The sequence below is a fragment of the Podarcis tiliguerta genome (assembly GCF_965153285.1).
Source record: "Podarcis tiliguerta genome assembly, chromosome: 14".
NCBI classification, from domain to species: Eukaryota; Metazoa; Chordata; class Lepidosauria; order Squamata; family Lacertidae; genus Podarcis; species Podarcis tiliguerta.
The window spans coordinates 31,229,201-31,241,728 of record NC_139547.1 but is presented as its reverse complement, the minus strand read 5'-3'; the positions used below and the strand labels follow the sequence as shown (position 1 = coordinate 31,241,728).

General features: G+C 44.9%; 1 protein-coding gene across 1 annotated transcript in view; it reads left to right on the top strand.

Annotated features, from left to right (window-relative positions):
• The window catches only part of CHTF18 (chromosome transmission fidelity factor 18), a gene marked incomplete at its 5' end in the record, with an annotated part of 35,334 nt that overhangs the window by 22,176 nt on the left and 630 nt on the right, over positions 1–12,528 (top strand). Inside the window, 3 exons of the mRNA XM_083413968.1 lie at positions 6,555–6,699; positions 10,310–10,444; positions 12,310–12,367. Coding sequence (XP_083270094.1) covers positions 6,555–6,699; positions 10,310–10,444; positions 12,310–12,367 — 338 coding nt within the window. The remainder of the gene's footprint in view (positions 1–6,554; positions 6,700–10,309; positions 10,445–12,309; positions 12,368–12,528) is intronic.

Here is a 12,528-nt window from a genome sequence, read left to right as displayed (position 1 = left end):
AGCTGGGAATCTAAGAATCTGAATTCTGGATTCAGAATTGTATCCAGTACCTGGAGAGTCATTTTTTTATCCACATTGCTTCCACGCTCTGTATATTATGTTAGGATTTTCACTTGGGCACGAGGGACCCTCTGACTCTGGTCAGAAATCTCATTACCGATTCTAAGAGATTAGCAGGTTTTGTACAGAATTTCTGAGAAGCAGCATTTAATCGCCTTCTGCTTTTTTGACCTTGGATGCCTCTGAAATTAGCACCCCAAACCCTTGTTGTGGGTTTCTGACTACAGTCTCTTTCTTCCTCCTTTCTTTATTGTGTTTGTTAATAATAATAAAAACCAGGTAAAACTGATTTATCAGGTGATCTTTTCAGAAAAGACCTAATATGGCACCAGCCCAGAGGTGGCATTGGCCATCATTACGTGTGACATTAGATAATCCAGGCTAGAAGAGAAACTCAAGGATTCGGCTTAAGCGCACGCTCTCTCTCTCTCTGTGCCTAAATTATCTGGAAGCAAGCGTGTTGTTTCCAGCCCTCCCTGAGCAGATGGTGAAAATATCCTCTTCATTTTCTGGGTATGTCGACTTTAAACACATCACTTCTCCCTTCCTGTGATCCAGCCCCCGCCACTTCCTCTCCACTCACTTAATCAGGTTTGATCCTCTTTGACTCCCCACCCCCCGCCCCAAATCTGTCTTCTCTCTTCCTATGAGCGAAGGCACGCATAGATGTGTTGAGTTTTGTGGAAATCATGGGTAGTTTAGGGAAGTGTTCTGGACTTGTGCTGCACTTCTGCACCTCAGTTCTTGTAGCAAAACCATAATGTGGGAGATGGCCCATATCAGGCTTGTATATTGACTTAGTCACCTACGCTAAGGAAAAAATCACCTTTAGGCGACTCTTGAAGCAGTTAGCTTGACCAGAGTTAGTTAACTTTTTTCTGTTAGTCTGCAAATGGTTAATAGAAATGTGTTGAGCTAAGTAAGTTGGTAAAAACGCTCCTGGACTGGTAATTTTACCAAAGTTGGCCTAGATGTTAAAGTGATAAGGGTAAGAAAATCTTAGTGGGTTGTGTTGTTAATTACTTCCCACCCTCCGTGATGGTTCAGCCTTCCCATACTAAACAGTGTGAGAAGGGCCATAGCTGAGCATCTCTCTTTGCCTGGAGGAGGTCCCAGACTCAATGCCCCAGATGGCATCTCCATACAGGACTGGGAAAAAGACTCCCTGCCTGCCACCACAAAGAGTTCCTGCCAGTCGGTGCAGACAATACTAAGGTAGATGAATCAATGGTCCAACTTGGTATAAGCCTGCTTCCTGTGTGTCTTAAGGCTGGTGTGGGAACCTTTGGCCCTCCAGATGTTGCTAAACTACAACTCCCAGCATACCTGGACATTGGCCACGTTTGCTAGGGCTAATGGGAGTCATAGTTCAACAGCATTTGAAAGGCCATTGGTTCTCTGCAGCCCTGTAGTAAATAGCCAGGATAGGAGGGTCAGTTGCTAAAGGCCTAATCACCTAGAGGCAACTCCTAACTCACCCCAGGTAGCCAGGTTAGAGTGGGGTTTTTCCACAATCATCATGTCAAGACTCAAGCTGGATTTCCCATTGAGCCAAGTTTTGTTTTCTTTCTTCTAAGCCACCTGTCCTAACACAAGACTGCATTGGGTGCTCCTTTCACTCAAATCGTTAATGAGAAATTTTTGTCCTTGATTCGCCCGTCACTATAAGTAAGAAACAATATCCCTCCATTCTGCAAAATCAGGTTCAAGGTTAATACAGCTGGAAATGTTTTTTTCACTCCAAATCCCTTACATTCATTCAAAGGGCTTAGTGCACTCATGTCTGCGTGTTCAGGGGATGGGAGAAATTTCCGTTTTCTTCTTTCCTGTATCATATCAGCTCTCTTAGTTTGGGTTTCTGCACCCTGATCTCTATCGGATATCACTGGGCTGCCCTCTTTCCAGGAATATATTGAGTTTTCAGAGCTCCCCACCCTTTCAAGGCATGGATATATTTCTGCCCTCCTCCCACCCTCGCCGTCAGCCCCCCTGCTGAAAGGATCAACAGGACAGACTTCTGATTTGCTGCCTTCTCCTGCCTTCTATTCATATTCTCATCATTGGAATCTCTCCCCGCCGCCGGGCTCAAAACCAGCCTAGCCAAGATTGTTTGGCCTTAATCGGATTAGAGGAAGAGAAAACAGCTGCCTTTTGGCTTTTGACGGAGAGGCGCGAAGAAGCTGAAGATGCCTCCGGTTCTCCCCTCCTCGTCGGGCCGCTAGGATGCCAGCCCGCCTTCCGCTTCTATGTTTCAAGCCCGCTGCCAGGAGACTCTGTTCGTGACTGACTGGGGGGTGCCGCTGGTGATCGCCCTACTCCTCCTCGGCCTAATTTATCTGTTCATTTACCTGCCAGCCAGCCTCCAGCAGTCGTCGTCGGTGGAAGAGGCAGTGAGGAATTTAAGCGACAAGTACACTTACAACGGGGTGGGCTTTGTCAAGCAGTGAGGTCCAGAAGGCACCAAAGTCCACCAGCGGCCAGCCCATCACTCCATTTGAGGCCAAGGAGCGGCAGGCACAGATCTGAGCTCAGCAGACGAAACTTCCACTCCAGTTTCGGACAGAAAGAATCGTATCCAAGAGAGCCGTTCTTCCTTGGAGCAGCTGCATTTTTGGGTGTCTACACCAGAGGAGACCAGCGGTTTTATTCTTCTGATTGGCTGACCCAGGAGCCAAGTCTCTGAGCGTTGCTTCTCCGTCATCTTACTTTGCAGGGTGTCGTGGAGGAAAAGCTGAGTCTCGCCAGCGGAAAGCAGGGAGGAGGTGCTATGCTTGGGCATTTCGTGGAAGGAAGAAGAGTTTGGATTTGATATCCCGCCTTTCGCTCCCTTTAAGGAGTCTCAAAGCGGCTAACATTCTCCTTTCCCTTCCTCCCCCACAACAAACACTCTGTGAGTGGGGCTGAGAGACTTCAAGGAAGTGTGACTGGCCCAAGGTCACCCAGCAGCTGTATGTGGAGGAGCAGAGACGCGAACCCTGTTCCCCAGATTACAAGACTACCGCTCTCAACCACTACACCACACTGGCTCTCAGAGGAAGAACTCTCCAAAACATTTCGTGGTGGGAAGAGTTGAGGAGATTGGTGCAACCTGGGTGGCTGGCATCACCGAGAAAGGCTGAAGACCAGTGTGTGGAAAATGCTGGCTCTTCAGAGGCAGGCAACAGCACTTGAAAAGACACTGGTCCTTGACTTTTACTCTTCATTGAGCCCCCACCTCACTGCTTGCCACTATCTTTGTAACAAAGCTTTCTGACTAAAAATGGCAAAATATGTTGTGTATCATTTGGCCGCAAGAGGGTTTGTCTAATTAATGCATAGCTGTGGCTTAGATTTGCTGGATTTTTTTTTGCACAAACTTGTCAGCTGTGCTGTGGTTATGGCAGTGTTTCCTAAAAGAGCTTTAAAGGTACCCTTTCTTTTTCCTGGGTTAAACTTTCAGGGCACGTACCATGCTCTTTAGAGCCAAAAATATTCTTTTTTGGGAAAGCAAAAGCAAGTCAGCTGCCTTCAGAGGATCCCACCCTCTGTGTTTCTGCATGAGTCACCAGTCAGGGAAGATCCTTCGTTTGGAAGGAGGCAAGCCCAAAGCGCTGACTCATGCAGAGGGGCACCAGACAGACTCCTCGAAGGGTGGCTAATTCCGCCACGATGGAGCTGATGGAATGATAAGATTGCAAAATGTGGGACAGAATACCCCACCCTCGGTGGAAATTGATCGATCAATTTGAAGGAGCCGAGACAGAGCAGCAACTCATTCAGAGACACTGCAGGCAGTCTCTAGTGCAAAGGGGTCCTTCGGATTCATAGGGGGGCCCCTAACTATTTTAATTAACTTATTCCTTGTGACACCATTTTTTGTGAATTACTTGATTAAAGTTCTAGTTCTTTTGCTCCCTTCCAACACTCCTCTGCGTTTACTAGTATGCTAAGCCTCCTGTTTTTCTTTAAACCTGGAGCTCTGTCTGTCTGCAGCAGGTGTCGAAATGAGGCAGTTGACAATTCAGTGTTTCTTTCTCAAAGAGATAATTAAATTTGATTAATATCTGGCACATCCAGCATAGTAGATGGGTTGTTGCTTGTTACCATTTCTTCCTCTTTAACGTGGATTAGTCTCAAGATCTAAGAATCTAGCTTTGCTTGCTTTATTTTATATTACCATATTTACTCGGATCTTAATGCACCATCAAATCTAATGCGCACCTCAGTTTTCAGAACCTTGGAACCAAAAAAGTATTTGCTGGCGAATGTAAATGTGCCATCGAATCTAATGCACACCTTACATTTTCGCAACATAATTTGGCCAAAAAAAAGGTAAGCATTAGATTCGAGTAAATACAAATAAATTAAAAGCAAAGTTTTATTCCTTGGGATGGAAAGATAATCTGCAAAGTAGGCAAAATGTGTCTGCAAAAGTTACCTTTGTGTGGTGTGGGAATAATAGCCTCTCTAGATAATTGGTCTTATCCTGGTGTCCTAAGTTAAGGGTTAGGATTGAACTGTTCAATGCAAGAGGAGTGAAGGCCTGGTGGGTCCTCTTTCCAGATTTATTCCAGATGATGCTAGACTGTAACTCACATAATCCCTGACCTTTGGCAACTCCGGCTGGGGATTATTATGGTTATTATTATAATTTACTTGCCCTTCACCCTAGGGAATTTACACCCTTCACCACCAAGCATATTTGGTTGAATTTCATGTAATGAAAGGCTCAGTTTCAAATCGCAGCAAAATTTTGACATCTGAGTTCGAGAATCAAAATTCCAAATTGTTGGCTGGATTAAGTTGGTATGATTTTTGTTATAAAATTTAGTAAGTCCAGCACTGTTAAAAAGTGATCTGCTGCTTTCAGGGTTGACTCTGTGATGTAGATTCTTCCAGCGCCTTAAGGCTGATGCAGAATATCAAAGATTTGCTAAGTGCTTTGTACATTCCAGAAAATATATCAAGAGTATTTGCCACCAAAATTCACATACAAGTAATTTTGAGGCGCATTTCACCTCCACTTCAAATTTGAGGTTAAAATTCCACACTTTAGAAATCTCAAATTTCTCACTAGGCATTTTGTTTTTTGCATCTGAGGCTCAAATATTGAAATTGTGTGTGTTGTCAGGATTGTCTCTATCCACTTGCTTGGCACATTCAGTAGTGACAGCCCTTGCATTTCAGGAGCTCTGCCTTCTTTCTTGTTTGCTGTATTAAAAATGATTTCCTTCCAAGTCTCTGCTTGAAAACTCTAGACGACCAATAAACCTTGCAATGTTCAGCCAAGGCTGCCTTGTCAGTGTCTGTCTCAGTTAATTCCTTTAGCTGTGCATTGATTAGCGGTATCCTTTTCCTTTCCTTTCTTACTCTTAACACCCGATGTCTTCATCTTCTGGAGAGAAATTTATAACGGTTCTTTATACAGTGCACATTTTGATTTCTTTCAAACTTGCAATTCCAAAAACCAAAACCAAGTTAAGAAGTGGGGAACAAATGTCATGGGCATTATTTTTTTCCTTTTGAGCCATGGAACGCTCACAAACATTCTGACTTCTGGTGGGTGAAACTGCCTGCCACAGGATGCTGGCAAGTAGTAACAGGTTCTGGTGCAGTGAAAGATCACTTTGACTAGGGTACTCACAGACAGGGTCTAAAATTAAGAGGGCTCCAGGCTCATTTTGCACCTAAAGATTCTCCATTTGCAAGCACCTCAAAAAGTCTGGGTGCCATTTTTTTGCACCTGGCTGACACTCAAGGATTACTGAAATGTATGTGCTTGAAATATATGTTAAGGATAGACAATATGCTAAGGAGTTTAACAATAAAGAGTAGAGTGTTTTTAAAACTGAAGTACAGTACCAATACTTTTATTTCAAAATTAAACATGTATTAACAATTTTCTGCTAAAAATGTGATCTTAACAATGTGTCACTCATGTGAATTACGTGTTAGTTCATGCTTATCAGAATAACACACCTAAGTGGCGACTAGACATTCTGTTTTGGCGCCCACAACCCAGGTCCCAGAAGCCATTTGGCTCCTAGCTTTTCTATCCCAGTTTCTAACACTGCTCACAGAGCCCCTAAAACTGGGAAGGAGCTGTTTCGGGTTAGTGTTAGGAAGGCAGTACACAAGAAAGAGAACTTTGAATGCTAGGAAACTGGGGCAAGTGAATTTCACACCTTAATTTGAACAAACCTGCCAAAATGCTAACTGCAAGTATATACATTCTGTGGTGGGTTTTTTTAATAACTTTATTTTAATCGTTGTTTTCTACCCTTTCAAGAATAATGTGGGCAAGAGTGGGCAGGTGTACAACTTAATGCTCAAAGTGGCATTCATTGTTCTCCCCCCCCCCCCGCCCCCATTTTATCTTCACTACAACCCTGTGATGTAAGTTAGGCTGAAAGGCAGTCAGTGGCCCGCAGAGATAGATAAGTTGTTGTTTTTTAGTGTGGTTTTCTTCTTGTTTCTAATTCTTCTGCACTGATCTATTCCACTGCAATGCCTAGAAACATGGAGGAAGTGTGTAGGTTCCCAGATCTCCCGCTTCGGAAACCGCTGACTTACCAAGCCAAGCAGCTTATCGCAAGAGAAATTGAGCTGGAGAAGATGAGGCGGACGGAAGCCCTCCTTCATGCACGGAACTCTGGCCAGGTAAGTGGCTGGACGGCTCTTGGGGAGAGCAAGTGGATCAAGGAATAAGTGGGCCTGGCTCTACAGATCTTGTGTATGCCCCAGAATCCTTTTCAGCATGCAACAGTTCATTGGTAAACAAGCCTTTTCCCCAAGGAGAAAAATCCCTGAAAATTAGTGGTCCAGAGAAGGGGATAGGACCCCTTTCCAACCTGATGACCACTTTCCCTTGTGGGCAACGGTTTGTGGGTCACATGCCAGTAGTGGATGGGGCCCACTGGTGCAACTATAGGGGGCTCTGGGGGTCTGGGCACCCACAAAAAATTGTGGGTGCTCAAGCACCTGGTCTGCTGGGCCTCCAGCACAACTTCTGGGGCCTTGCAAAGCACCAGAAATCGTGTCTGAACCCTCGCAAAGCCCTGCCTAGCTTTGCAAATGTGTTAGCAGTCATTTTTCTCCACCATGGTGATAAAGCTTGCTGTTTTCTAAGCTCAGCAAATGTCTGGTCTCTTTTTTTTTTTTTTTTTTAAGTGCTACTCAACTGCAGCTGAAGGGATTGGCATCAGTTCATTGACAGCCATAACATTCATGTTGAGGTTTACATGAGGACAGTCATAATTGTCAAATTCTTTTAGAAAGCTCTTCTGCCCTATGGTGGGCCGAAGTGCCTGTTGCTGCCACCACACAAGTTCTTGGCACTGATCCTTTGACATTACATGTCTCTGTCCTCTTGATACCAGGAAAGATTGGTGATAGCTGTTGCAGGGTGGAAAGAGAGACACAGCTGGTTTTTTGTATGTGGCAGACTGAAATTTATAACTCTATCATTTGCTAGTGGAAATCTGGATTAAAGAGGCTCCTGATACTACTTTCTGCTTAGCTCAAGTGCCTTCAAAATCTTGTTGTTGTTGTTGTTTAGTCGTTTAGTTGTGTCCGACTCTTTGTGACCCCATGGACCAGAGCACGCCAGGCGCTCCTGTCTTCCACTGCCTCCCGCAGTTTGGTCAAACTCATGCTGGTAGCTTCGAGAACACTGTCCAACCATCTCGTCCTCTGTCGTCCCCTTCTCCTTGTGCCCTCAATCTTTCCCAACATCTGGGTCTTTTCCAGGGAGTCTTCTCTTCTCGTGAGATGGTCAAAGTATTGGAGCCCCAGCTTCAGGATCTGTCCTTCCAGGCTGATTTCCTTAAGAATGGATAGGTTTGATCTTCTTGCAGTCCATGGGACTCTCAAGAGTCTCCTCCAGCACCATAATTCAAAAGGATCAATTCTTTGGCGATCCTCCTTCTTTATGGTCCAGCTCCCACTTCCATACATCACTACTGGGAAAACCATAGCTTTAACTATACAGACCTTTGTTAGCAAGGTGATGACTCTTAGATGCTGTCTAGGTTTGTCATCGCTTTTCTCCCAAGAAGCAGACATCTTCTAGGCCACCCTAAAGGAAATCTCTAATAGGCCACCCTATACCTGTTGTGTGAAGGCCCGTTTTTTGAGGATGGTAAGGCCAACATAAACTAAGAGGTGGGTGGGAACAAGATGCCCAGTTTCTGTGGCTTTAAGGCCTTTTTGTGTTGCTAAATATATCCTACCTAAGAGATCGCAGCATGGACAGTGGGTAACTCAGTTGGTTAGAGTTTGGTGCTGATAATGCCAAGGTTGCAGGTTTGATCCCCATATGGGATAGCTGCATATTCCTGTATTGTTGAGGGCTGGACTCGATGATCCTCAGGGTCCCCTTCCAACTCTACAACACTATGATTCTACGATGAACAGACTAGTGGTCCATGTGGAGTTGAAAAATTAGTTGGCAGCTGTTACCTTAAGCTTAGTCACACCTAATTCGTTGAAACTTGGACAGATTTGCTGCCTGGAAACCTAGAAAGCTGCTGCCAGCCGGTGTTGTACTGAGCTAGATGATCAGTGGTCTGATTCAGCAAAGAACACATTCTTAGGTTATAGAACAGTAGAGTTGGAAGGTAGCCCAGGGGTCATCTAGTCCAACCACCTGCAATGCAGGGATCACGGCTCAAGAATCCCTGGCATATGGCCATCCAACATTTGTTTAAAAACCTCCAACAGAGGAGAATCTACTGTCAAATTATCATGATGATGGAAGAGAGCATTGTAAGCTTCTGTCCCCTAGAGGGTGGCATTTCCTTGTCTAAGACCAGATCTCTAAATATACTGTTAGCCAATAGTGATGGAAACTGGAAATAGTTGCAGGCTTGCAGCAATCATGGAATTGTGGAGACCAAATGAGCTCAAAGGTCTTTTGCGGCAAACGCCCAAGGGAACAAGGAGCCAAAGACTAATTGAGAATCTGGGCCAGCTACTTATTAAAACACACAATGCAAGCTTTTGAATCACACAGATCTCTTCCTGTATTTTGGGTGCTGATAGACTTCTTATGCCAAGATGCAGTGCATGATGTGTGCGCACACACACACACCAGGTGTTTGCTTTTTTGTTCCTAATATGCAATGCTGGTGTACAAACTGGCAGCCACGGCTGTGGTGTGCAGTGTGACTTCTGCTGATACATCCAACATTGGTCCTAGAATTAAGCTGTCTGAAAATCTTCAACATCTGTTGAGTTCCTAGTCTTCATGGCTGCAGTGAGTTGCTGGAAATTGTGTACCAAATGGTTCCTGAAATCTCTGAAGACAGGACTTGCTTCAGTAAGACTATCAGTGGCTGGGACTCTGTGTAGCTCCCTCTCTTGCGGAATGACTCTCCTGATTTGCAAAATGAGAAAATTTGTAGATTTGCATAATTTATACAGGCTGCAGAGCTGAGCTTTCCTTGTTGCTGTTTCGTTTTTTAAATGCAGAATACAAACAGCCTTGCTAATTAAGCAGGCTGTGGGATTGCAGGTCTAATTAGGTTTCATATGGGCTGGCTGATAAGGGAAGAATTTATATAGTACAAAAGGAAATGAAATAATAGACTCCTCCTTCCCCCCCCCATTTTTTTTATACAAGAAAGGGAAAGAGAGTAAACAAACGTGCATCAAAATGTAGCTGTTTTTCTCCTCCCTCTCTGCAAGTAGAGTAAACAAGCCAGGAAGCAGCAGTTAACCATAGCTTTCTGTTACAGCCAAACCAGGAAACTATGGTGAGCAGAACAGTCCAAAATGGGGCCTCGTGTTGATTTTGCATTTTCATTTTTTCTTGCTTTTCTGGCTTGGTTTCAATCATTGGAATTTATTGGTTATGTAGAGAGAGAGAGAGAGAGAGAGAGAGAGAGTGTGTGTGTGTGTGTGAGAGAGAGAGAGAGAGAGAGAGAGAGAGAGAGAGAGAGAGAGAGAGAATATGAATGAATGGTGGTTAGAGTGTCATCCTGGAACCCAGGAGACCAGGATTCAAATCTTCATTCCACTGTGAAGCTCCTCTGGCTGATCTGGTGGCAGTCGGCATCTCTCAGCCTAACCTACTTCACAGAGTTGTAAGGATGAAACAGAACTATGTACGCTACCTTGAGCTCCCTCAAGGAAAAAGCAGGGTGTGAATGTGATGAATACATAATACGTAAAGCACCTCAACAGAACTGAAAAGCGATACAGAAAGAATCTCCAAATAAATACAATAAATTAACCAACCCTTCTCTGCCTGTCTCCATCTACCCTGCAGGCGATGGAGACAACTTTGCTCCCGAAAGAAGGCAACCACAAAGCAAGCCGTGAGCCGGCACTGCCCGAATCCAGAGTGCGGAACCACAAACAGCGTCTCGACCAGATTGTGAAGAGAGCCACATTTGAGGAGAAGGTGAGGGCAGCGTCCAAGGAGTGCAGGCAGCAAAGGGCCATAGCACAGGGCAGCTTGCAGTGCCAGCACAGCCTGGCAGCTTGTGCCTCATTCCCTTTGCTGTGTTTCTGTCTCACATAGTTGAGAATGGGCCCTATCTTCAGGGCAGCAATTCTGCTGGGTCTTGTCCCAGTGCACATGTGAAGCTCTCCTTTCTTCTTTTTGCTGTCTAGTCCTAGAATTGTCGAGTTGGAAGGGACCACAAGGTCCTTCTAGTCCAACCCTCTGCAGTGCAGGAATCTTTTGCCCAATATGGAACTCAAACCCATGAGCAGCAGTAACAATGTCTGGGCTGCACAGGTGCACTGGTGGAGCCAATGCAGCAGTTTGACTGGTGCCACCTGCACAACTTCCACCTGGCAGCCATCATATTCCCCATCCTCCCAGTATATGGCAGCAGCACCGCTGCTGGGAGGCTATTATTGCAGCTCCACTGCACTGGGGAGCCAGTCCTGATGTCCACTGGTTTGCGGTAAAAGCGGGATGGTGGCTTCTTGAGGACCGGTGGGTGGTGATCGTAAAGATCAGCAAGGCCACTTTTATGTTAGCATGAGAGCAAATGCTGGCTTCTAGGTGCAACTCAAAGGTACAGGAATATGCTGCATCCCAAACAGCCTTTTCCACGAGGCTGAAGCCAGCTAGCAGACCTCATGCATAGCATTCTTTTTCACTAAGAGAACAGTACCTGGGACAGAGTTAAGGGTGAGGTGTGGATAATAAAACTAATTTATCCACTCGGTTGGTGAACCTATAGAAAGCTGCCTTATACTGAGTCAGACCCATAGCATTGTCTACATTGACTGATAGTGGTTCTTCAGAGTTTCAGGCAGGGAGTCTCTCCCCAACCCGACATGGAGATCTTCTGCATTCAAAGCAGATGCACTGAGCTATACAGCCTTTCTTTTGAGGCTGCCTGCTGTCGTGCCTTGGATAGGATGGTCAGTGTTAGTGTGATGCCTGCAAGCTAGATGGTCAATGTTAGTGTGATGCCTGCAAGCTAGATGTCCCTTTGCTGGGGGGCGGGGGCTTGTGTGTTTTTTTGTGTGTTTGGTTTTTGGTTTTTTTTATATTTTACTGTTTTGTTAACCAAGGAAAAAAGTGCAACCCTAACAAAAAAAACCCCAAAGAATAAAAAATCTAAACTTTAAAGTACAAAGATACAGCGCAGCTCCAAAAGGATAGTAAAATATGAACAAATACAAAGATTCCCTTTATAAATAATAAAGCTTTATAAAAATACAAGTATTCTCGACTTGTGAGTTCCATCATTATTGAGAATAAAGTTTCTGTATTGTCTTAAATGAGCTAGACTTTGACATATACTGGTGGCGCTCAGAGACCATGCACTTCATTATTCATATAAGAAATAAAATGATGCCATAGATACTAAAAAATTTGTAATTCAAGCTCTCTGCCCTTTAGTTTATGAGATGCCTTTTCCATAAGGCAATTCGCCAAGCGCTTGAATGCCAGCATTCCAAATTATTAAGGTTAAAAGTCTTCCAGGATTGGGCAGTACTTTGCTGGTTTTGCAGTGTCCGCTGCAAGACATTCCTTGGTTTGGAACCCAGGAAACACAATGAGGTCTGCCTGGTAGCTATTTGCATGGGTATTTATCAATGAGCAAATGTCTCCAGATGCATTAGAACACATTCCAGAGTAAACCCGCATTCTGTAGCTATGCTGGAAGTCCTGTGCAAAGCTCTGTGCCCATGTGACATTGGGCTTCTCTGACGAAACCAGGCAGATGGATTGCCTTTAACAACTGTGGGTGATGTGGGGAGTAGATGGTGCACTCTCATAATGGCTTCTGTTCCTTTCCGCAGCCAGAAACAGATTTCTTTGGCCGTGCGATTGTCAAGAAAAATGTGTCTCCGTCGGCAGGTATGTTCTGGGGTGGGGAGGAAATTTCCATTAGCAGGGGGAGGGAGACTGGGCTTACTGAAATGGATAGATGGTGCCAGCAGAGAAGATGCTTTAGCTGCCTTGGTACATACACACAGGGCCTTCTCTGTGGTAGCCCCTAAGTTGTGGAACTCCCTCCC